This window comes from Mytilus trossulus, chromosome 9, assembly GCF_036588685.1.
Source record: "Mytilus trossulus isolate FHL-02 chromosome 9, PNRI_Mtr1.1.1.hap1, whole genome shotgun sequence".
In the NCBI taxonomy this organism is placed as follows: Eukaryota; Metazoa; Mollusca; class Bivalvia; order Mytilida; family Mytilidae; genus Mytilus; species Mytilus trossulus.
Window position 1 is genome coordinate 43,262,657 of NC_086381.1, and position 27,939 is coordinate 43,290,595.

At 31.0% G+C, this 27,939-nt stretch overlaps 2 protein-coding genes across 8 annotated transcripts in view; both read right to left on the reverse strand.

The window, feature by feature from the left end:
- Positions 1-10,109, reverse strand: part of LOC134682960 (neuronal acetylcholine receptor subunit alpha-9-I-like) — a 208,052-nt gene extending 197,943 nt beyond the window's left edge. Inside the window, exon 1 of the mRNA XM_063541910.1 lies at positions 10,100-10,109. The gene's annotated coding sequence lies outside the window, so the exon portion shown is untranslated. The remainder of the gene's footprint in view (positions 1-10,099) is intronic.
- The window catches only part of LOC134682962 (LIM domain only protein 3-like), a 102,986-nt gene that overhangs the window by 10,336 nt on the left and 64,711 nt on the right, over positions 1-27,939 (reverse strand). Inside the window, exon 1 of one of the 7 annotated variants that reach the window (XM_063541918.1) lies at positions 16,113-16,176. The exons of 5 other annotated variants lie outside the window; for them this stretch is intronic. In XM_063541918.1, the coding sequence (XP_063397988.1) occupies positions 16,113-16,164 (52 nt within the window). In that variant the 5' untranslated portion in view covers positions 16,165-16,176. Of the gene's footprint in view, positions 1-1,783; positions 2,216-16,112; positions 16,177-27,939 lie in introns of those variants that run through there. One more of the 7 variants, XM_063541919.1, reaches the window with a different exon arrangement.

The window sequence follows — 27,939 nt, forward strand, 5'->3', positions numbered from 1 at the left end:
GAAATTGTATATATTAAACTAATCAAAAGTGTTAACAAGACGACTAATTGGGAATCATATACAGAGCAAGGGTGGGCTGTAGTTCTAATGAGAATTCTACCAAAACTTTTACTCAACACAGCTGATCCCCAGGTCTGTTGTCTCAATTTGATAATGTCATTCAGGACATGCTATCATTAAGGGTATCTCTTTAAGGACATGTTTTTATCATCGTAAATAAACAAAACAAAGGCATGTATTAAATGACTGAGGTGAGGTCTTCATGAAAAGGGGGAAAGTGGAAATAAATCAATGAATAGTAATATATCAAACATGTTCATGTAGGAAAGTGAACTAATATAATCTCACGTAGTTATGCAAGTTGTCAAAGGGAAGTAACCTGAACAATGACGTGTTTTTATTTTAAGACAAAAAATAGCAGAATGTTTTGCTAAAGATTTAAAGATACCAATGAAATTAGAGCAATGATTTCTTTATATCTTGATAAAGCCATTTAGTAAGAACATAATTAAGTTTTCATCATAGATCTGAACATACACTGTTATGGATCGACACAAAGTCAACTTACACAGAAACATCTTAGGTCTTCAAATTTTTTATCTAAGGTCCCAGAATCTTTTTTTCCGCTGTACATTTAATACATGTTAAATTTTTAAGAGCTTAATTCTAGCTTTTTTTGTCTGATACACCAGTATTTCAATCATGAAAAAAAAGGTGAGCTTACCATTCATTTTTCTGTAATTCCTTAAGTATAACAATGGATCCGATTATACTGTACCCTAACTTAAGTAACGATGTATCCGAGTATGTACCCTGACTGATTCTGATTACAGTTTACATCAGTAGATCTATCTATACCATGACCGACATTCTAATATCCAATCATAAAGGTTTTAATAATATCGTAAAATACTCATCTTCAAATTAACACTTTCTTAAATTTCTAATTCACACCTATCAGTCACAGAGTTTTTAATAAAGAAGTAAGTTTAATAACACTTTGATTGTTTATTAAAGTAACGATTATCAGCTTGGCACGTCAGTGATCCGCTTCTAACCGAATTTCTCTGGGCACTCTGGCTTCCTCCACAAAACCAAAAACTGGCTGCCACAAAATAGCCCAAAGTTTGTGTTTAAAAGTGGAGTTCAAACACCAACAATTAATCTATTCTAACTAGATTTATAATGACCCCTCTTAAATGCTCTGTTGTTGAATTTAGAAACACCTCATCCAAAGACGATGAAAGTTGGCCTTTACAGGTAATTTAATTGGCTAATCAAATTCAGGTTCCTTTTGGTCAAATACCTATATTCAAATGTTTTAAGTTTGTGTTAATTTCCATAATGTTTAATTTGAAGCTGTTTTATTAATATTTTGATTCACAATTAATACACCAACCTAACTTATATACATTTTCCTCATCTAGTCTGAAAGCCTTTAACAACAGAAATTTCTTATGTTTGAGCTTTTGATTTTGCCATTTGATTACAGACTTTCTGTTTTGAATTTTCCTCAGAGTTCAGTATTTTTGTGATTTTACTTATTTCTTAAACAGAAAATGGAAATCAGAATACAATTTACTTTGAATTGGAGAAAAAAATAATGTTTTTTTGTTGTGTCAATTCTCTATTTCATAGTTTTTAGTTTAGTATCAGCAGTAACCACCTGAGTAATGGTGTGAACATTAAAATGACGGTTATAATAGAGTAATAGCTATCGGTTGAGTTACTCTATCATACTATTAAAAGATCGTCCACATTTAAATATAGCTTGATTTCTTACCTTCACTGGCCTGGGTAATCATTCTATTATCCGTTAACAAAATACAAATGTTCAAACTGCTCTTTTATCCAAAGGCGTTATAAAATAAAAATGTGGAAATAAAATATAAACTGCTCTATTCTCCCATATCTTTATATTAAAAACTGTACAAAAAATCCAATATTACTGCTGAAAGTATGATGTGTGACACTGCCGACGTGATCCTCGGAAATTAATCCCCTCCCGTTATTATAGAGAATTAATATGTGTTATAATGAGGCTCTCAGTCTTCATATCAAGTCCCGTTGAGCATTAATAATACCGAACGCCTTGTTACTGTTGTTTATTCAATACCGTTATAATTAGGTAAGAGAGAAAAGTGATGTTACTGGCCAATTGTAAATTTCTTTGTGATAACATCATAATTATTAACTTTCCCCATTCATTGTTAAGGACTATAATTGTTTGCAAATAATTACTAGGCTAGCTAACATCTTGAAATTAATCATGGATTTTTATGGCTTTATATCCCACACTTTATTTTTTCATATCTTAATTCATTTTTTAATCTAGATTGAGCGTAAGATAAGCTGTGAAGGTTTATTGTATAAACTGATATACATGTTTTTACAGTAATCAACCTTGTTCTATGATTAAAAGCAATGTTACTCAACTAAATATCCTTTTATTCAAAACAAACTCATTAATTACTAGACCATTGTTGTCCATAATAAGAAATGATTAATTTTCACTTTTTTAATTCACAAATGATTGACCATACTGAATGGAATTGCATAAAATTTAATCATTTTTATTATAATTTTGCATAAACAATTTTAATTCAAATTCTTATTGATGAAATAAAAATTAATCTTGTAATGCTTTTTAAATTACATTTTATAATTAGTTGATTCAAATCTTTGAGCAGGTGCTTGCTCATATAAAATTCATAAACTATCAGTACATGCAGTTTACAGTATTATAAGTACATCTAGTTAACAGCATAAGTCTCTGCAGGTTTCAGTTAACTGATATAAGAAGATGTGGTATGATAGCCAATGAGACAACTCTCCATCCAAGTCACAATTTGTAAATTAAAGTCTAATATTTTAAGTTAAAATAAGTTCAATAAAATCAAAAGTACCAGACAGAGCTCTCCCTTGCTCCTTTATTCCCCAAATAATATAGAGAGAATACACAGTGTCCAAAGGGACATGGGTGGCTGAGTGGAATCATATATAATAGTAGAACTTAAGTCCAACCACTTTATCACTAGCCTGTCAACACCAAATAGGTGTCATTGAACCATGCACATAGTAGGTCTGTTTGAATCCAATCTTAATTTGCTAGGATTATTAGTTTTTTATATAAAGACATGATAAATACAAAATGTATCCTTTATAGAAATATGTTCCATCTTCATGTTTTCCTTTATCTTTAAATACCAAATATTATTTTAAAGTATGACTGTGTTGAACAAAAGTTTATAAAAAAACAAAGAAATTACTTTATTTAAATAGATTATCAAATCAAATATTAAAACAAGTTGAGGAATACTGTCCATTTAGAGAAGAAACATGTTTCCCCATATTTATAAAAGGGTGAAAATTGTCCTAAATGAACAATACAGATATCATGCAGGCACGTATCCAGAGGGGGGGTTCTGGGGGTTGGAATCCCCCTTTTTTTGGACGATCAATGCATTTGAATGGGACATATGGTTGGAACGGGTAAGGACCCCCCCTTTTTAAAATGGCTGGATCCGCCCCTGTCATGTGACTTAAGCACACCTCTCCATTCATTGATATTTGTATCAGGCATTGACAACAACTGCCATGCTTTCTTAGTTGCATAACATTTTTTTTCAAATTATAAACAATTATATTTCAAAACCATGCTAGCTGAGAATTTGTATGACAAGCCGTCTGTGAGATATAATACAGACCATTACTTAACACTCCTGGTATTCTTGTCTTTGAGTAATTTGATGAGAAACATTAAATAATGCTCGTTTTATTAGCTCCACTTCAATAACATTCAATAAAAGTATTCAAACATGCATACAACTATCTAATAAACAAATTCACAAAGGAGTAAAATTTCATACTAACTTTAGAGCATGCTTCTCATCCATTAAGAGGCCATATATGGGGAATTCCTTATGAGACAATCATTTAAATCAGAAACTTCCCTCTTCAGAATGAAAGTTCAGATACTTTTAAAAGACCATTTGGTGTTGTTTTATTTTTTCAACTTTAAAATAAAAAATTTCAAAGGTATGATTTGTCAATCACATGGTACTAACCAAAGCTCATGTTCAAAAATTCGTAAATTTAAGCTTTTTTACTGTATTTATTTATTTACAGTGGCCCCTCACATCTGTAAAAACACAGAATTAATTTCCAGTATATTTTTTATATGTATAAAACATGATCTTAACCAATCTAAAACACAAAGGAATGCATCGTCAGTTATAATTTACCGACCATCAATAAATAAAAAAATTATTTACTATAATACACACGGAAGAACTCTGAAGGAAATCCCCAATGGCTAGAAAATACAACATAGTCCCAGAGGGCCATCAAAGAAAGAACTGTAACCAAATTAAGACAAATTAAGATAGATGATGGATCAGAACCTACGAGATATGGTAGAAGGCATGTGTATCTTATATACTAACGTCTTGTAAAAACAGAAAACTTTCTTAACAACTAAATCAATGTATGCAAATAAGGCGTCATTGTTTTATAATTTTGTTTGATGAAGAAATTTTCTATCAGGCATAATGTGAAACATTAGAGTAAATCTAAAAGATAAGTCATTAAAGTCAATATGCATTCAAATAAGATAAAATTGAGAATGGAAATGGTGAATGTCTGTCAAAGAGACAACAACCCAACCAAAGAGCAGAAACAACTGAAGGCCACCAATGAGCCTTCAACACAGTGAGAAAATCCCACAACCTGAGGCGTGCTTCAGCCCAGGCCTCTTCACAAAAATGTGAACTAATTCAGTGATAATGTAGGTTATTAGAGCAATCAAGAAATAAGGTCACTGTAACCAAGTTATGAATCTTAGCATCACAGAAGTCACAAAAAAGTAAAAAAAAAGTTTAAATTTCAGCAAAAAGTAAAGAAAATCATTATAACATACCAAATAGAAGTCCGTCAAATAAATCCAAATATTTCAGCTCTGTATAATATCCAATTTGAAAAAGTAAAATAGCTATTTCAACTAAAAAAACCCAAACTTCTTGGCGTGATATATGTCGACACTAAGACTCAGAAATGACTAATTCTCACAATGATTGAAATAAAACTTTCATACTGACAAATTTGTTGTTAGTTTTAAACAATTATAAATTGTTCTAAAAATATTTGTTATAATTCAATTAGTTAGAGTAAAGAAAGAAGCAGTCTTTAGAGTGTGTAATTGGATTAAACTTTCTAAACATGGACTTTCAACTAAAGCTAGATTACAGCTAATAGTGAAACTTTCAATTTGACAGCATTAGTAAACCAAAACAAACTACCTTGGTTGTATGAACCCTTGAGGTGTAAGTCTACTTACAAAAGTAGATAATTAAGTGCTGTTTAAATTTAGGGTATTACACCAACCAATTTAAGTTGCATTAAATACCCTGGTGTGCTATAATTTTCTATTAACTATTTTTCTTACTTTAAATCAAGTGTTTACTTTGATTCCCATCTATAAAATTAAAATGTAAATACAATTAAATTCATTAATAATATTAACAAAAGGAATGAATTAGTTATAAACATTATACAGAAGTCCATTTAAAGGCTATAAATTGTCCAGTTTATAATCTATAAGTTTTGGTTATTTAATTGTGGCACCTAGTTAGACAAAGCTTTCCCACTATCTAACTTACATATACCATTGATGAAATCATAAGAATTTTTTTTCTTTTTCTTAAAAGTACAATTTTGGTGAGTAAAAGTCATTTTCATTTGATTTTTATAATTTATTGCTGTAATGCAACTGTCTCAGATGGGGAGGAGTATCAATTCTGTATGTGCCTCTTCCAAGTCAGAAGCCTGTTATTCAGTGAGTAATGCCATCTGCCTTATTGTTTTTAAGCATAAATCAGGCAGTTTGTTTTCTCTATTGAATTTTTATTTCCAGGCTTTGTCATGCCACTGACCTTTTACAGCTCATATTAGGCATGGGTTTTGCTCATTGTAAAAGGCCATATAGTTGCTTAAAATTTACCTCATTTAGATTCTGCTTACAAAGATAGTTGTCTCATTGGCAATTATATAAACACAATTTAATCTCCTTATTTTCATATTTAGACTAGTTAATTAACATCATCATATATACCAAATCAAATGAACATGCTTTATATGTTAATTCCTATCTTTGTCTAAAGGTGCATTTATAGGGTACAACAGTTCTTAGTTGATCATGCAATGTTTACCTATGCATCTGCTTTAGACTACAATATAGCACCATAAGTTGAACACTAATTTAGTAAAATTGAAAGTCTTTTTAAGATCGAAAGGAAATTTGTTTCATGTGAACAGAGTCTACAAACACTGTAGGATTTACCTAGACAACTAGGTATCAAATTTGATTGAAAATAGAACTGTGTAGATGTGTATTCAGGTATGTTAAAAGGAAGATAACTCAGTTTGGTAGGATTTTGCTTTACATGGAGTACAGCAAAAATTTGATTATTTAGGTGTGCAAAATGGGGAAAAAAACTGAACATTATTGTTCAGTTTTTAAAAGACCTCAACTTTGAAGTGTCCTTTGTCCAATTCAACACATTACTTTATTTTAACTTCAACTGCAGGTGGCTGCTCTAACGGCTGAAAATTTACATTTCAATTGCATTACAATTACACTGCCAATTAGTATAAGAGATGGTTGATAACAAATTCTGCAAATTATTGCACTTCAGTGGTAATTCTGACATGTCTACAAACTGTTAAAACAATAAAGAGCCTTCCAATCATAGGTATTTAATAGACTAAATTGACTCCCTACTGGTTTACATGACATAAGCTTATTTTTTGAGCTAATGGCTTTAATGACTTTCAATACTAATAAATGTTTAACAGATTTTCAAACTAATGGATATGCTGAGTGTTTAAGAAGTTGCATAACCCATGGAGGCTTCACAAGGTGAATTTGTCTAAGGGAAATTATATTTCTTAAATCAATATTGAGAATGAAAAACTATCCCAGTGTAACCTGCCTAATCCAACACCTGAGTATTCCAACATCCTGTTTTATATATAATGATATTTGAATGGTTCCATAATATGCCTATTCTTGCTGAGTATTCAGACACCCTGCTTCAATCTGAATTTTTTTTCTGGTCCCCCAGTGTGTTGGGATAACACAGGTTTACTACACTGTATATTCAGACCACTGAAAACAAAACAAAGGGGAAATTTGATATAAAAATTATTTATAATAATAACAAATGGTCGTCTTACACATGCACTTGTTTGTATCCATTAGGTCGGCTTAGTCCATATATATATAATTGAATGTATGGATTATCTATTTTCCAATGGATATATATAAGTGCCAGTGTGGTGCCTTACAAAGGAGTAGGTCCGGTCAGGGCTGATTTTGGCCTCAAATTTCAGGTTCATCTAACGAAAGCTTTTGGACACTTTTTAAACACTTAAGTGTCTATTTCAATTGAATCGATTAGTTTATGTGACAGGTTTTAATTGATTTAGTCATTAAAAATGCTCTGATTCAAGCTTAAATATGAAAAATCTATCAAATATGCCAAAAACGTCACTTTTCAGATGGTTTTTGTCAAAAATGAAAGTGGCCACATTTGTGTTCATCCTCAACCTTTTTATATGTTTTGTATTATCATCAAATACAACTTACATTTCAATATTATGAATGAACACGAATGTGGCCACTTTAATTTTAGACGAAAACTGTCTAAAAATTAACCAAAATGCTAAAAATTTTAAGATTGATTTCAGTAATTTAGCATGACTTAATGATGCTAGAACGCGGTATTTGTGCATTGTATTGTCAAAAACAGCTCATATTTATTAAGCAGAAGCATTTTACTTTCCAAAATATAGCTTAAAGATTACATGTTCACAATTTTCCAAAACTGCTATATTTTGGGGCCAAAAAGGGGTCTTACTGAACCTACTCCTTTACTCTCAGTTCAAATTAGTGTGGGTCCAAGGTCCAGGACCTGTCTTTTCAAGCAGAGGACTTTTCATTTCTAAATTACAAAATCAAGGACCTATATCATTCTTTAATCTGATGCTTTAGTAATTAACACAACCATAATGGTTTCTTTACTAAAATTTCAAATGGTCCTGAACATTTCAATATTTAAAGAAAATTTGAACCCCTTTTAAACTTATTCACAGTCAGAGTATTACATTCAAATAAGGGTTTATACCATTACTACAGTGAGTACATAGGATAAATGTTAGACTGATGCCTATATCTTAGTGTCAACCCTGATACAGCGCTAATAGAACCATTACTTATCATATTATGCTTATCTCATTTTCATTTCACATAGCAAAAAACATTTGAAAATTGTGAATGAACATTAAATTCATCACACCATTCATTAAGAACAATTTTATATCTATTGATTTTACTATTTACTGACAAAATAAAGAACTCACCCTCGCTGATCCTCATTTGAATATTAACTTTATCCCTTCCCATCAACTATTTATAAAGTCTATATGAAAGTTTCATAATGCAAAAACTGTATTAATTTGAAAGAAAAAAAGCTTGCCTATTAGAACCATTTAATCTTTGACAGCCGAGTGCAAAAACATTTTTCGTTAAAAGGTTTTACTCATTCTGCTTGGCACTTTACCATAACCTAACATTGACTCCTAATGGTTGATGTTAAGTTTTTATACAAAATGCTAACACTTTCATATGATTCAAATTTTCTGACATTAGTTAAGAGGTACGTAATGGGATTTAATATCAGGATTTTCTTAGAACTCAAATCAGATTAAGTGTTGAAGCTTACATGCATTATTCAACAAGACATTTTCCCCTTACTATAGCATGTATAAATCTAGTGATGTGGGGATTGATCAAGTACATGGATACGTTTGGGAGGACTGATGGGGTGGTCTGGGTTTGGGAAGGCTAATGGGGTGGTCTGGGTTTTAGAGATTTGGGATTAATCATGCTGGAATAACCATTTTACTGTGTACATGGATTGTGCATGTCCCAAGTCAGGGACCAATTACATAGAAATCATGACAACTAATTAATGGTTTGAATGAGATTTTAGATTTTTATCTAGCCTTAACAGATTAAAAACATCACACAGTTGATTGATTATTGTTAGTTTAACATTTACAATAGATCCTAAGGCTTTATAAATACTGCAGTGGTGTTTAATATTTCATAAACCATTAGATGACTGAAGTAATTTGTAATTATACCATTGACCATCATGAAGTTTGTCAGAATCGGTCTATAACTAGGGCCAGCCATTAAAATATCATTAACTTAAAAGAATATACTAAATGTTCTTCACATAAATAGATATCCGTTAATTTTCAAAAATTACAGGAAGTCAATTTCAGACAAGCGTTTACATCAAGGTAAATACAGTATATACAGTGGAAATTAGTAATAAGGGAAGCAGACTTCTAAACTGGGTGAAATTAAGCCAGAAAATGCATTAAGAGTTAAAGTAATTAACATTCAATTACGATTGGTAAAAATAATACAATGAAAAACACAAATTTTTAAATAATTATCACAAACGGTTGAAGAGATATTCATCATTTGTAAAGGAAACACATTGTACTTTGGAATTATTTCTGATGACTTAACAGTCCATAAATGTACAACTATTACACCAAACTAAGTATTATATAAGAATATAAAATTAAGCAGCCATGATTTTGCAACTTAAGAGACTTTTATTAGCCTATGAATAAATTATTCTATTTTTGCCTGTACTCTGAATACTTCCGTTTTAACTTTATAATACCAACTCCCTTTACCAATTTTAGAATATTAAGGGAAGGGTGACAACACCCAAAGACAGATTTGTATTCTAAATGTCAATGTTAACCTGATGAAGAAATGTTTACCTAATGGCATTGGTATCAATGTATGTTCCCCGGTATTATAAACATTTTTATGAGCAACCATTTAATTTGAAGTCCTTCTTCTACAATAGATCTGTGCTCTTTTACAAAGTAAACTTACTAAACTATAAAGTCTGATTCATTTGGTCACTACTTTTTTCCCTTTGCAAAACATTTGTCACCATTAAAAAAAAATTGTAACTGGTAGGATTGAAGATACTATATACAACACAAAAAAGAAACTTCAGTGTTACTGATGTTGAAAACATGTTGTGACTTCACTGTTAACTGATTTTGTACACTTAGTGACTTCAGCGTTAACTGATGTTGAACAAGTAGTTACTTCAGTGTTACTGGTGTTGTAGAAGAAGTGACCTCAGTGTCTACTAATTTTGTTCAAGAAGTGACTTCAGTATTTACTAATATTGTACAAGTAGTGACTTCAGTGGTACTATTGTTGTACAAGTAGTGACCTCAGTGTTTTGTAATTTTGTACAAGTAGTGACCTCAGTGTTAACAATGATGTATATGAAGTGACTTCAGAACTACGTTGTTAACTGATGTTGTTTGCTCTTTGTTTGGGTTGTTGTCCCTTTGATACATCCCGCATTTCCATTCTTAATTTGTCTTCAGTGTTACTGATGTTGTACAAATAATGACTTCAGTGTTATATGGTGATGTTCAAGTAGTGACTTTAGTATTATGCTGTGTTGTACAAGTAATGACTTCAGTTTTAACGGATTTTGTAAAAGTAGTGACTTCACTGTTAACTGAAATTGTACAAGAAGTGACTTTAGTGTTACTGAAGTTGTACAAGAAGTGACTTCAGTGTTACTGATGTTGTACAAGTAGTGACTTCAGTGTTTCTGATGTTGTACAATAAGTGACTTCACTATTACTAATGGTGTACAAGTAGTGACTTCAGTGTTAACTGGTGTTATACAAGTAGTGACTACATTGTTATATGGTGATGTACAAGTAGTGACTACATTGTTATATGGTGATGTACAAGTAGTGACTTCATTGTTATTTGGTATTATACAAGTAGTGACTTCATTGATATTTGATGTTGTAAAAGTAGTGACTTCAGTGTTAACTGGTGTTATACAAGTAGTGACTACATTGTTATATGATGATGTACAAGTAGTGACTTCAGTGTTATGATGATGTACAAGTAGTGACTTCAGTGTTAACTGATTTTGTAAAAGTAGTGATATCAGTGTTGTTTGATGTGATACAAGTAGTGACTTTAGTGTAACTGAAGTTGTACAAGAAGTGACTTCAGTGCTTCTAATGTTGTACAAGTAGTGACTTCAGTGCTTCTAATGTTGTACAAGTAGTGACTTCAATGGTACTGATGTTGTACAAGTAGTGAATTCAGTGTTACTGATGTTGTAAGAGTAGTGACTTCAGTATTTACTAATATTGTACAAGAAGTGACTTCAGTATTTACTAATATTGTACAAGAAGTGACTTCAGTATTTACTAATGTTGTACAAGTAGTGACTTCAGTGTTTACTTATGTTGTACAAGTAGTGACTTCAATGGTTCTGATGTTGTACAAGTAGTGAATTCAGTGTTACTGATGTTGTACAAGTAGTGAATTCAATGGTTCTGATGTTGTACAAGTAGTGAATTCAGTGTTACTGATGTTGTAGAACAAGTGACTCCAATGGTTCTGATGTTGTACAAGTAGTGAATTCAGTGTTACATATATTGTACAAGTAGTGACTCCAGTGGTACTAATGTTGTACAAGTAGTGACTTCAGTGTTTTCTTATGTTGTACAAGTAGTGACTTCAATGGTTCTGATGTTGTACAAAGAGTGAATTCAGTGTTACTGATGTTGTAGAAGTAGTGACTCCAATGGTTCTGATGTTGTACAAATAGTGAATTCAGTGTTACTAATACTGTACAAGTAGTGACTTCAGTGGAAACAATGTTGTACAAGTAGTGACTTCAGTGTTTACTAATGTTGTACAAGCAGTGACCTCTGTTACTAATGTTGTACAAGCAGTTACCTCAGTGTTAACAATGATGTACATGTAGTGACTTCAGAACTGATGTTAACTGATTTTGTACAAAAAGTGCCTTTGATGTTAACTGAAGTTGTACATGTAGTGATTGTATTGGAGACACTTTAGTGGCTTTCAGCTGTTGTTTGCTTTTTGATCGGGTTGTTGTCTCTTTGACACATTCTCCATTCTTAATTTTTCTTCATTGTTAACTGATGATGTACAAATAATGACTTCAGTGTTAAGTGGTGATGTTCAAGTAGTAACTTCAGTTTTATATGGTGTTGTACAAGTAATGACTTCAGTGTTACTGAAGTTGTACAAGTAGTGACTTCAGTGTTTACACATTTTGAAAATGTAGTGACTTCATTGTTATTTGATGTTGTACAAGTAGTGACTTCAGTGTTATATGGTGATGTAAAAACAATGACTTTAGTGTTAACTAATGTTGTATATGTACTTTTACTAACTTCAGTGTATTCAATGTTTACTAGTTTTAATTTCAATGTTTACTGATTCACTATAGTATATATTCTAGGGCTTTTGACTAGAAAACTTAAAGTTTTATTATTTCTGTCAAAGTCAAGGGATGCAACTCTGGAATATCATAAGTAAAAATAAGTGTCTAAGAAATTGTCTGGTTTTTAGTTATCCAACATTTTCAAGTAATTCCATCATTTTGCTAACCTGCTAATTAAGTCATCTCAATTAAGCTATATTTACTCTAGACAAGGTTAAATAAAAGGTGCAGCCTACACTTGTTTGTTCGGTGGAAACAGGATACAAAAAGGAAAACTCTATTTTCTTGATTTAAAAACTTAAAATGCCCAAAGACTAGATCCCTGAAAAGATTACATATCAATGAATAACTTTCTAACCATCTATTGCAGAGCTATATAAAGATAAATACAGGATTAACTACAGCTGATGACCGTTGAATTGACCAAACTAAGACCAGTAGGAGTTTGTAGTTCCATTATTAAAGGACAAAGGTTACAATGTAAGATGTATGACAAGGATGAAAAGTTTGTAAAACACATTGGACGTTGTGTTGTCCCAGGTGACATATTTATAGTGTATTTAGCCTGAGTGTCTATTACTGTGAGTAGAGAAAGCTTTTTAGTGATGTGTATCTAATAAGGCATTGTCTTTGTATCACCACAGAATCAGCTTCTAATATCATATAATTTCCCTATGGGATCCTCTCCTTAATTGCTCCATTCAAAATGTCATGAATAGTTTGGTAACAAATATAGAAAATGCAAGCACTTTTTAACCACTGTAAAAATGAAGAAGCTAGGTTGTTTTCTTTATCTATAATCAATGCATTAATGACAATGTGAAAATAAATGCATATGGTTAATTTCAAATGATTTTTGTTCATTTATAGAGAAAACATTATGATACAGGAAATCTAAAACCCTACTCCTGTTTTGCTGAAACAAACCTCAGATTGTAGCCACAGTGATATACGGCCATTTTAAATAGATAATATGAAAAAAGACAATTATATCTCAAGGCAAAAACTGAAAGAGCAAATAGTAATACATTGTTGAACCAGTGGAAATACACTCTTAGGAGTGGCTAGGGTCAAGTAAAAGCTACTTTTCAGTAATGATAATAATCATAATTTCTAAAGTTCCCTCTTACTTCTAACATTTTATTTTCAAATTCAATCTGCACTATGCAACAAAAGTTCAAAAATACATTAAATTTCAAAATAAATTTGTGTCAGAAAGTAGATTTTTTGATAATTGTATTTAATATTTTCTGGATGCTAAAGTATTTAACTACATTATTGCAACCCTCCTTCAATTATGGCATTTATATTTCCTGGAAGTTACAATACACTATATACCCCTCCTTCAATTATAACAAATCAAAATTCCATTATGCTTTCGGTAAATACATTAAGCTGTAACATAATGACAGCAAAAAATCTAAACATTTTAATGGTGATTGCATTGCAATCTTAAACGCTATCAGTTAAACAAGTCAGTATATGTCTGCCATGGAACATGAAAAGAACATTTCCATTTGATATGTGATATGTAAGAATTATACATGGATCTTTTTTTCCCTAGTTAATGATCCATGTTTAATGATCAGGAGAATTTTATAAATAGCTTAGATAGTTTTTTTTACACATTTAGAATGCAGTTGTTGGTTAATTTGTAAGATTTTAATTGATATATGTGTTCTAAGTGAGAGCCTAGAGACCTGTCATAGACACTTGTAGAGACCACCAGACATCAGCTTACATTCGTCATTAAAATTTTAAAGCTGCCATTGTGAAATATTAATATTTCTATGACTATATTACATGGCATAGAGGAAAACCATTCTAATTTGGTATAAAAAATATGTCCCAAAGCAGAATAGTTTATTTACAGCCAAAGTATAACATAAATCTGTAGAGAATATTCCTTACATTAAAAACTAACAGAAGAAACATTCTTTTCAAAATTTAAATATTGCCTTTTTCTTCTCTCTTATATTATAGTTCCCCCCTAAACATTTTATAAATACATTAGTAAATAACATAATTTACTTACAGTCTTTAAGTGAGAAACTTCTTTATAAGTCCTTTTATACACAATAAGTATCGTATTTCACGAATATAGCTGAACTACTAATGAAGACTGACACCAAAGTTACAATTTTACCCAAATAGCACCTTCCTCATTTTCCCCTGCTCTTTGAACACAGTTACAGTTAGTAATTGAATAACTTGAGAGTTTGGTCAGAGGGGAAATTAATTCAACAGTATATACAGGTTGCAAGCTAATGTAATTGCAACTCTGGGTTCGTAATTAGCTGAACAATGTGTATGCAATATTTTAATCATGTTTTTAATTACCTGACACTCGTGTATTAATCTATTACAAGCTCCTGCGTAACATGATTTTCTGTAACGAAAATTGGTATTTGGTGTACGGCATGATTGGAGATGTGTAAGAAAACAATATGGATAAAAAGCTATTAAATATCGTAATTTCCATATCCAATAATACTAGATAATAAAAACGGAAGTCCATAGTACCGTAGTCTGATTACAGAAAGAAATTGAGGACTCTCTTTACTATTACAATATTTTTTATATTTTCAGTAGTCTAGAAATAGTCATAAAGTTTAATGCATTTTTGCGCCTGTCCCAAGTCAGGAGCCTCTGGCCTTTGTTAGTCTTGTATTATTTTAATTTTAGTTTCTTGCGTACAATTTGGAAATTAGTATGGCGTTCATTATCACTGAAATAGTATATATTTGTTTAGGGGCCATTACTGAAGGACGCCTCTGGGTGCGGGAATTTTTCGCAACATTGAAGAACTGTTGGGTTTTTTTATGGTCGGGTTGTTGTCTCTTTGACACTTTCCCCATTTCCATTCTCAATTTTAAAACCACTTGATTATAAAAATCTAAAAATTGTTTGAAGTTTCGTCAACTACTACTAACTGTCATTCCTTAAAATACTTTTGTTCAACAATCTCATAAAAAAGTTCTTCCTCTACTTTTAAATAAGAAATCAAATGTGTTATGACATCTTCTTCTTACCTATAAAGGTAATTTCCTTTCCTGTACTGGCATTGCAATTATTTAAACTTACAATATATTTCCAAACATGGGATTTCTTTTATTAATCAAGAAATATAAATAAAAAGACAATTGATATATTTTCAACAAGAAAGCAACCCAACAACAAAACAAATAAGACATTTAGAAGGCAACACACAGTCTTTATCAATACACAGGAGTCTAAAACCATGAGTATGCATGGTAACATCTCTTAATCTTTATTTAAAGATGTGATGAAATAAAACAAAGTCTCATATAAAAGATCAGCAATCCACACCTGAATTTCTTCAAATTACATAAATAAATGGTGATATGACTTACAGCAATTAAAGACATTAGTTCGACTGGTGAATCTGACTTCTAATAGGCACATGAACATGTAGCGTGATGTTACAATACTAAACTTTATTCTTTTGAGATTTTTGTTAAAAGACATATAAGAATCAATCCTTATGTGTCATCATAAACCGTATTCAAAGATATACCAGGGATTATTATGTTGAAGGCTCACAGTAAAGAAACACAGTTCATCTACATTATAGACACATTAGAAAGGTTTGAGTAAAAACATTTGGAAGACCAATTCAAATATGATGTTGGAGAGCTTTTAAAAACACATAAAATTTCAAAAAGTCCTTAGAATTTAATATATGTTTGATATTACCTTCTAGCTGATTCCAGAACTCATCGTCTATATCCAAATCTTCTCCCATCATAAGGATGAGAAAACAGCACTTAATGGTCAGTTAATACTAGCTGAGAAAACAGCACTTAATGGTCAGTTACTAGCTAAGAAAACACCACTTAATGGTCAGTTACTAACATCACCTAGACAGTCAACTTTCACAAGATCCCATCTGTCTTGATCAATAATTATGTTGTCAATTAATTAATTAAATTTACAGGTGAAATAGGTAGGAGATTATAGGTCAGTAACCATCTGTCAACTTATGTCTTATGATTCAATTAGGCCTGAAAAATATATCTCTGCTACATTGTACCATAATTAAATAAGGCCAAGCTAAAAAAATATCTTTTTCCTTCAAGTGAGTCAAAAAATTTTTTTAGTAGATTTTCATATGATATATTCACCAATTTGGCCAGAACAAATACAGTGTCACCTCCTGTTGGAATAATGGCCAGGCAGAGATATTCCTGCTTCATATTTACACTTCTCACAGATTTAAAAAGGCCAAGCGCAAGATATTTGTGTCATCTATTGATTTTTGGTGTTTTAATGCCACTTTTAAGCACCACATTTAGGCTATTTCCTTGTGGCCAGTTTTTATTGGTGGAAGAAGCCAGAGTCCCTGAAAATACCACCGACCTTCTATAGGAAAACTAACAATTATAATCAATTAAGATTGGAGTCAAGTGCAACTGCACAAGAGGGGTTTAGACTCACAACCTCAGTGTTGACTGGCTAGTTATTACTGAGTAGTAACTACTTAGACCACTCGGACATCGAGGCCCTGTGTAATCTTTTGTCATATCAACCAAGATAGATGGACTTGAAAGATATCTCTGGTACATAATCTTGTTTTCTGACTTAATTAAAGGTCATGCATGTAAAATTATCTCTGTACATACTTTTAGGCCTGAGGCCAAAGATATCTCAACCGCCTCACACTTAAACCCTCATGTGGGAGATTGTGGGTTCAAACCCCAGCTGAGTCAAACTAAATTGATATAAAAAGATGTGGTGTGAGTGCCAATGAGACAACTCTAAAGACTTTTAAAATTGGTAAGAGCAATTAAAGGCTGGTTAAAGCTCAGTCAGAATAATGTGTTACACTTAACGTAAGCTTGTCTGCTGACTCAAAAAGGCTAGGCTCTTTCACATATTATGAACTATATGAATGTATATTGGGTATTCCTGACAGTTTGTCATGGACATTGGAAGTCAAAGTATAAATATACACTGGTTAAGTATCAGTTTGTTGTTAATAAATGTTATTATAATCAAAAGAAAAGTTTAAAACATTTACATGTTCAAATTAACATTAACAGCTCTTACAAATATTAAATAAATGGATGAAAATATCCAAGTTTGTATCAAAAGATTTCTATATACTGGCACATAGTACAGATTTTTAATTCTATGCAGATCTAATGTTCCATCATGTAAAATGATAAGATGATAATGACCCTACGGGACTAATAAATCATTTGGCCACATTGTGGTCACCTACCATGAAAAAGGTTGGTTTCAGGATAATCATAGGTTATTATCAAGTTAATTAAGTTCAAAAGAGAGAATTAAATACAGCAAAGAAATGTGTGGTAATTATGGCAATAAACCAGTTCTTATTAACTGTCAAAAAATCTTATCACAACCCAATAACACAGGCAATGATCTATCACGATCATCATTAATACCGTCCTCAATTATACCACAGGACATGTGTAGCCGAGATCATAGAACATTGCAGGTAGACAAATTAGAAAAAGTCACCATAAATTTCTTATCATGGCCCTAACAAGACCAAGCAGAACTATATGGTGGTAGTCAGATAACATCTAGAACCATGATAGCGGAGACCTTAACCATTTCTCATAGTTCCCATCGTTTATTATATGGTTTAATTACACATAATCAATCAGATGTTCAGACAAATTTTAATTAGAAAAGTTGAAAAATCATAAGAAATATTCAATGTTGCGGTTATCGTAATAAGACATAAAAAGTAACCTATGATTATTTAACCTGAACACGACTGATTAAAAATATTTTATGCTCCTCTGCCCCAAAAAAGCACTGATTAGTTTTCTTGGCAAGTGTTAGAACCAACATTAAAATCGTCAAACCATGAAAAATTCACACACAATTATATAATTACCTAGGCATGATACAACGATTGTTTAGTAATTAATTATGATCGGAAGCTTGTTATTAATTGATGTGAAGCATGTCAGCTGATTTATGTGACAGCCGATAGCTCTGTCATGTGACGTCCCATGGCCCTTCCTCCGTGCCTTAAGCTTAGACCGTTGTATGAGAAGTTAAATTATTTCACTTTCTGATCATATTAACTGTTTCAGTGTGCAAACTTTTCTTAATTGATTTTACTGATATAATTAATTTTACACTATTACTAAATATAATGAGAGGTGACCCTGGGGGGTAATATGAACTTATTATTGTAATAATTTTGTTATGTTAAGGTCCCATAAGACACATAACCTTCCATTACAAATATGAGTAAAAACAACAGATGCCTGGTCTGTAATGAAAAGCTAACTTACAAGTGGGTTTTTATGATGCATCAGTATGCATTGTATAATTAGAGAAAAAGCTTACAATAACTGTGAGTAGATCTGACATAGGAGGCTGTTAACTGCACATTGACTAATTATGTTGCTAATGTAGGATCCATTTACTGTATTACCTAGCTGTGTTTAACATTACATCAAATTTCCATCTGAAAGTCATTATCTAAAACATGTAGCCACTCAGAATCAAACATGACAACACTTTTATACTTTGGCAGTACCTAAGTGATTACTTAATACTTTTATATTTGTGTTAAATAAATTATATCTCATTTTTATGAGGAGCTTCTGTTAAAAGGTGCACATTTTCAGTATCGAAAATAGAATTTTATCTTCTTTTTTTTAAATTCTGTAGAAATTTGTTAAGATAGATATAAGAAGATCTGATTTTTTCAAACCTTCAAGAGCACCGGTGACATCGCCGTTCAGTTTTTGTTACTATTTTTTCTTCTTCTATGAAGTATAAGCTGGACTAATATTTTTCATTATGTCTTTTTGTTTTTAGTGATGGTGTTGTTATTTTTTACCATGACTAGGGAGTTTTTTTTAAATGTCTTGTTGGTATTTACTGCCTTTTTTTATTAAGTCATACCTTTATAAGGCAGAGAGAAAATAACGTGATGTACTTTTATTGAGATATCAATTTCTGTAACAGTAAGCTATCATTTTCAAATAAAAGTTATAACCTTTGAAAGGGTTACGTGTCATTTCCTGAAATAGTGAACAAACTTTTTATGCTGACAGTTTATAACCTTAAAACAGCAAACAAAATCAAATATGTGAGAAGAAATTAGACAATATTGAATTTTTGGGAGGTATAAAATGATGGAAGTTATTGTAGACTTAATAAGAGTGCACACGCTGAAATGTCTAGTCTCTTTACTAACCATTAATATTATGTTGATAGTCCTAAATATAAAGCTCACTAATAAATGAGTCTAAATGACTTAAATGTTCTCTGTACTTCTTTAATCTAAACCCACCAAGTTACAAACTGTCAGGCTGCGACATGTACAGCTTACAATCCTTCCATACAACAAATAGAGTTGATCTAATACTTATAGTTTAAGAAAAACAAACCAAAACACAAAAACTTAACACTGAGCAATGATCTAGAAAATGAGGTCAAGGTTAAATAAAACCCCATGAGACTTACCTATACATCATATAATATTTCCATACACCAAATATAGTTGACCCATTGCATAGAGTATATATAAGAAAAAAAAACCAACTCAAAAACTTATCTTTGACCACTGAAAATGAGGTCAAGGTCAGATGACACCTGCCAGATAGACATGTACAGCTTACAATCATTTCATACACCAAATAAAGTAGACCTATTGCATACAGTATACAAAAAATAGACCAAAACACAAAAACTTAATTAAAACCACTGAACCATGAAAATGAGGTCAAGGTTAGATGACACAATCCTTCCATACACCAAATATACTAGACCTATTACTTATAGTATCAGAGATATAAACTTAACCACCTGAAAACTTAACCTTGTTCACAGACCCACGAAATGAGGTTGAGGTCAACTGAAAACTTTCTGATGGATATTAGGACCTTGCAAGGTATGCACAAATCGAATATAGTTATATAGCTCATAATAAGAGTCAGAGATCAACATTACAAAAAAATCCAATCTAATTAAAATTAAATCCTTTTATTGCTCCTGTTCTGATATGTAATTTTAATTAGATTGAAAAAAATCTGAACTTTTTGTCTTAAAGTAATAACTGCATGAACCATCAAAATAATAAAGGTCAAGGACAATAGACATGTGACAGACAGATCAAAACTTTGTAACATAAGGCATCTATATACAAAGTATAAACATCCAGGTCTTCCACCTTCTAAAATATATAAAGCTTTTAAGAAGTTAGTTTAAACACTGCTGCCGGATCACTATCTTTATGTCAAGCCTGTTGCAATAAAAGTCATAGGCTTGACAAAAAAAAAAGGATATAAGAATAATGTTATGTCATTGGATTGAGATATTCATTTCTGTAACAGTAAGTTTGTCATTTTCTAATAAAAGTAATGACCTTTGAAAGGTTAGTGTCACTTCCTGAAATAGTGAACGACTGTTTTATGCCAAAATTATCAACCTTTTAAAAAGATATTCACAGTTCCTTAAAACAAGTCAAAAATCAAATATGTGAGAAGGATTTAGACAATATTGAATTTCTGGGAGATATAGAATGACGAAATATATAACAAATAATGAAAATTCATGAAAGGGTTTCACGGGACCTGCTGAGGTGTTGTTGCCTGTGATTCATGCTGTCTATAATTGACAAGTCCATTTATCAGTACAATAGAAAAATATCACAAAATTACATTTTTCTTCAGATATTCTATTTCTATATCTTGAAAAAGCCTACTTTCAACTTTGATAGAATGTCAAACAAAGGTTAAGTAATGAATAAAAAATGTAATTAAAATTTTACGCTGGCATTACTGTGGACTAACTTTTTTAATCATAAAAAAAGCTTTTTGTCCAAGCTTCATAAAATTCAACAAGGTTTGCTATAGTTATTGATGTCTTATAATTTAAACCACTGCTGACTCCAAAATTTAGGATCTTGCTTCAGCAAGGAATATTGGACACTCAGCAAAAATCACTAAAAGTAGAAATTGCACTAGAAGTCTTAGATCACATGATGCCTGCTTTAAAACATTGATGTATAAAACTTGTAATTCTATAACATATGGTACAGGTATAGGTTACTAACGAGGTACTAATTACCTGTACCATTTCGGTATAGTCAATATCTACTTTATTATTTTTTTGGTTTCTCAATTTCCTGTACAGATAATTGCTTCGATCTCTTTAGATATATCGTCCATATAACTTTAACTTTGTCCAAAATTTTACTCTTCATTTGATAATATCCCAGTGTTTTTATTCAAAATCCCAACTAGCCATGAAAACTTTCAATTTAAAAAATATGAAAAAAGGAAGTAGTTAATAAAAATAGAATATTAGTCAATAAATTTATTGTATATTGCCCCAAACAGTTCTGTAAATCTTTTTTTGAAAACAGAAGTGAAAGAAATATAGGTATAGTCAGAGACATGCTTTCCAGTTATACACGATCAGTCTATAAATAAAGAACTTCCTGAACACATCTTATTTTACTGTTTTTGTGACTTATTCCATATCAATTATAATTGAATTATGTAAAAATGTAAAATATGCACAAACAGACATTTGGAAGGCTAATTTGTTAAAGATGTACATACTTCTTTACATGCAAGAACAAACAAATAAATGATGAATTATCGTCATACCGTTATCAATCTTGTATGTAATTGTTCTTAATATTTCACATAATTTCTTTAATTTATCATGGGAGTAAACTGCGTCATAATAAAACTAAAGATTGAATTAAAATGTTTTTTACTGGGTTCAATCAACTTCAATGCACTGTAGTGAAATTAATATTTTGTCAAATTCCAACAGAAACTGACAAAACTGTGATGGATACCTGGCCCAAAATCCCCTCTCCCTGCTTTAATGAAGAGTGTCAGCAGTGTCTTTCTACTAAGATGGCATGCCTTCAATTACTTTTACAAATAAATGAACTTTGTCAAATTTTGTTGAGATAAGTAACAGAAATCCAGTGGATGGATAGGCCTAAGGGTGAGCCTCCAGCAGTTTGAAACTGACAATTTTCCCTCTGGTTATTCTAGAATTATGGCCCTTTCTTTGATTGATTAGATTAGACCAGAACTTGGTATGTTCAGTTTTTCATTTCATTAATTCATAGTTCATCAACTGTAATTAAAAGTCTCATTAATCCCCATAAATTAACAAAAGTTTTGACTGAATGGAATGTTAATGTTGGCCGACCATGACATTATATATTTTGGACTGACCTGCATACCAAGGAAAAAAAGAGTTTTCTTTTAAGCCTATGTCAATCGGTCAAAATTTTGATTACTTTCTTCATCAGAAAAAGTAACAATAATGGGTGTTTACTACCAAATCAAAAAATAACTACCATCAAAAGTATAAAATGAAATGTAGTGAGTTACTATAATACATCAAAGAGAAGGAAATAGAAATCCAACAACTAAATCTGAAAGATAACCCAGCCACTTTCTGTATGTGCCTGTCCAAAGTCAGGGAGAAGCCTGTAAATTAAGACATTGTTGTTTGTTGCTGTGTAATATTTGATTTTGTATATAAATTAGGCCTTTAGAGTTCTTGTTTGAATGGATTTACATTTGTCATTTCAGGGCCCTTTTTTACTCTCAAAAAGAAATTTAAAATACAAATTCCTAACTCAGGAACTTGAAAGATAGATCTCATTCTTAGCAAACTAATCACTTCTACTAGAGTGCATAAATTAAAATCAGAACTAAATATTTTGAACACAAAAGCTAGGAACCCATAATAAATAAATTTTTATTTCCTTTCATAACTAATTGACATGCAAAATAAGAAAAAAGTTTCTGATTTTCAGGTTAAAGTATGATGAGATGTATGTCCCTTTTCCCTCTGTAAATGTACAAGAAGAAATAACCTACCTGAATTAAGATGCCCTAACCAATCCTTTCTATCTGCTTTAAGAATGACGTTAAATCAGCCAAAAACCTCTTAATATATAACTAAACTGACAAAATTTATAAACAGTTAACATTACTGTACAAATCTGAAACAACAAATGGCGTATTTCCACCGAGAATTAAGATACAGAATGCATTAAGAATATGTCACAGTTTAATTTCTATGTCTCCTTTCAACTATATTACATCAAGTGTATGAATATGTTCGACAGTCAATCTGGAAGCCTAATCTCCTTTTCAATTTCTAAGCTTCATCTTCTCTATGATGTGTAGGGTTTAATTATAATGGGCCAACTAATGAAAAAGTAATGAAATTATCTTAATTGTCATTTTCTCAATGTGAATCAAGGAAATAAAAAATATAAAGGAAATTAAGGCAACACGGAATTCGTGTAGCAATTTTAAGACAGATTCTTTATTGGATACAACCAATACTAATGAAGAAAGGTGCTTTTGGCTGGCAGGATTTAATTTAAAGTTTGTTGAGATGAGGACGGGGTCATTACGGCATCCTCGGCAATCAAGACATATTTTTCTCGATGGTTACTCTAGTCATAACCTGTGAGGTTCGTTACGATGAGCTTATTAGAGGATATCATGGAAGAAAATTAATATTTCAGTGTAATTGGTGAATAGTTGATTGAGTAGCTTATAAGGCACAATCATTGGCAATCTGAAATTAGATAATCTGATAGCAGTAACACACTTTGATTATTTCAATCAACGATGATCGCTTTCACTTCACTATTTTCTACCATAGTAATATAATAAACTAGCAGGAAAGGAGAAAAAGGAGGGGGGATTTAATGGCAAGGGAGAGAGCAATCAAGTGAAATAAGGTTAACAGAAAATTTGATTAGTTTATCATAATAACAGGAACAAAATATCCAAGTTTTACAAAAATACATTATTAACTAGAAATTTTCATAAGAAAACAAATATAAAATAAAAAACTAAAGCCAATATGATGAAACAAGGCAAACAATTACTCCTGTAACAAAACAATTAGAAAACTATAAAACATAGATGGATTTATTTGTGTTTAACGTCACTTTCAACACTTAATTGTGCTTAATAATGGTGGTCAATTTATTTATTTTTGAGTTTGACTGTCCCTTTGGTATCTTTTGTCCCTCTTTTATTAATTGCAGGAGAAGCTAGAGTCCCCAGAAAAGTCTAAATTACGTCTGATAATGTACTTTTAAGTGCATTCTTTTTTTATTGTTTTTTAAATCTAAATATAGTTTGAACTACTTTTTTACAACCTTTAAAAAACACAGTTGGCATGAAAATTCATTAATTTGTACTTTTTTACAAGTGATTAGTTTAAAAACTTGTAATACATGATGGTGTGAAAAAAACATATAACAACAAAACAAGATTCTCAGAATTCATAAAATAACATTAAAGTTCAAAAATAAATAATGAAAAAAATTTGGTCAAGACACAATTGCTATCATCATATTAAAAATTTTGTAAAATTTCGTATTCAACATATGCATCACTATAACAATACTGTAATTTTTTCTCCAAATTTGATCAAATTAGGTATTCAACATGTGTATGTTTCTCTCTATAAAATAATCTTGTTATCGTATGACAATAATTACCCATGCTACAGTATCAATCTTAATTGATTAATGAAAAAATTTGTCACATTACGTTCCTCGACAAAAATTATGAAGTAATACATGATCAGAATACACTATTCTCATCACTCACGATAAAAATATTCATTTGTCAAAATATTTAACAAGCATAAAAGTCTTAAATGACTGCTTTCACAAAAAGAACAAACATTTTATTGACACAGAAGACAAATTTTGTGGGAAAATTAATGTTCCGCATTGATGTTTTCAATAGAAAGATGGAGTAGAAATTTCATAGTCATTTTACTCTTGTAATTTAACAAAAAAGAAAAATGTATTACAAAATGTTGACTTATTAGCCCTATGCTCAGTTAATGTTCCTCAGCAAACAAATGGGTGATTCTTTATTTGATTAGGGAAGCTTTTGGGTAATTAGTATTATCCGTCTGAAGTTGAGCATCTATGTAATGAGCCATGTTAATGTCCCACCAATCACACCAGATTTATAGAGAGGTGAAAAATTGTTTTCTTTGAGCCTCCACTGAAAGAAAGATATTTGTCTGTAAACTGATGTAAGTTTCTCATGAAACTGAACAATGATCTTATTCTAATCCATGAATTTCAATTACTGAAGCAAAGTTTTGACATCCATTTAAGATGTAAGTAATTTCTCATAGACTTGAAGAGAAAAATGATTTGTTTCTTCCTTGATATCATCAGGCCAAAACCAAGTTAATTATAGGTTTTAAGTCTTATAACTTCTTAATTCTGACTATAATTCAAATTCCAGTAAAATCATTTATTCAGCTACAAAGTGAATTCGAGAATAAACAATACATCAACCTTAAGATGTAAAATCTTACTTTTAATGACTAATATTATGGGTTACGAAATCAGTTGACTTTAGATCACACAGCAATGTCTCAAAAGCTTCAGTATGAGAACTTGAAAGCTACACTCAACTAAATAAGCCATAAACTAACACAACACCAAAAAAATAAATAATTGTCAATGAAAAATTGAATCTGTCTCTAAACATAACAGTTTGAGTATAACAGAATGTTGTCATAATTTATAAGAAGAGAGGCAAACTCAGATAGGAAAAAACATTCAAACTGATAAGTAAAAAATAAACTGACAATGTCATGGCAAGGAAAGACTAAAACCAACAGACAAACAATAGAACAAAAAACACAATATAGAAATCTAAAGACTGAGCAACACAAACCCCACAAAAAACAGGGTTTTTTTCTCAGGTGCTCAGTGGAAAGGAACATGATATCCTGCTCCACATGTGGTACTTAAGTCCAGCTGCCCATGCAAAAGTACAAATCCAGTAGCTCACATTTGGGGAAAAGAAGACAGGATTATGATTACAAAGTGTGATTAAATGTGTTATCATCTAGGAAACAGAAATTCCATAACAGTCACCCAACTTGTGTTCACTGATGGTGTCTGCGAAATTTACAACTTCATCACTTTGAATTCTATATAGTATGCACCCCTTAACCCATTCATTTTGCCTAGTAATGTTGAAGAAGGCCCATAAGAATAACAAAATGAACCAGACAATATTGAATAAACTGCAACAAGGTTTTAATTTATGATATGCACATCTTGGTTAACTAAATTTTATAAGTGCAAGTGCTTTGATTAACATATTTGTGTTTAAGAATCTTATGAAATTAGTTAACTTCTGCCTTACAACCTTAGTGCCTTACACTAAAACACATTTAGATGAAATCAAAATAAATGATCTTTATCTTATGAAACAGTTGATGAGAGTAGCTGTAAATTACAACAAAATGATAGATGCCCTTAAATTCTAATTGATTGGAAAAGTCTTATAACTGCCTGCTTTATCTTACAATCTTAAAGAAATATTGCAAAAATCTTCATCAGAGAATGTTTGTTCAAGAAATGAAGATGATAATTATCTTGTAAATTTGACAAATATAATCTGTGCCACTTCAAACATTCTTGTGACATTGATCAATCTGAGTTAACAAGGTCCTTGATTAAATAATCAAACCTCTTGCTTCTTCCTTCTTTGGCTAAGAATTCGAAACTGATAAATTGAAACTTTACATTGAACAAAAAATGCTTCAAATATAATTATAAAAGTATGATTGATCAATTATTTTTGCTTAATTTCCAGTGGATTTTTTTTCATAAATAAATGATGAGCACATAAATTAGACAGAACCCAACAACGAAAAGACATCAACTCTCGAGCATCAACTCATGTCTTAAACAGTACCAAGTACTGTGTTCTTAACATGCTGTGAAGAAGTTAAACTGAAACTGCCAAATCATAAAGGACATAAAAATATGACATAAGACAATCACTTACAGGTTTCCTTTCTTAGGACCAGCAGATGGGTAGCAAACTAAAAGTATGATGAGATATCAACACTCTCAGTGCTTATTCAAAAAAATAAAAATACATTACATTACATTTTTTTCGAAATAACCTTACATTTTTAAATAACAACAAAAACTGACCTTGCATAACTTGACAATATTCTGTTTTTACTGTAAAACCTCAATGTAACTGATCTTCTGTTTTTACTGTAAAACTTCAATGTATTCTAACAGTGACTGATCTTCTGTTTTTACTGTAAAACTTCAATGTATTCTAACAGTGACTGATCTTCTGTTTTTACTGTAAAACCTCAATGTATTCTAACAGTGACTGATCTTCTGTTTTTACTGTAAAACCTCAATGTATTCTAACAGTGACTGATCTTCTGTTTTTACTGTAAAACCTCAATGTATTCTAACAGTGACTGATCTTCTGTTTTTACTGTAAAACCTCAATGCATTTTAACAGTGACTGATCTTCAGGTCAAGACAAAGCGATTTGTTACAATGACATCATTTTAAAGTATCAAATTATTTTATTATTATCAAACCTTTTTTACAATAATTGTGACCTTCATTATCTCCTGTTTTATATCTCCTTTTTATGAGTTATTAAATTATCTATCATAAAAATAAATAGTTTAGTGCAATTCAATACATTTCTATCCACAGTATCTC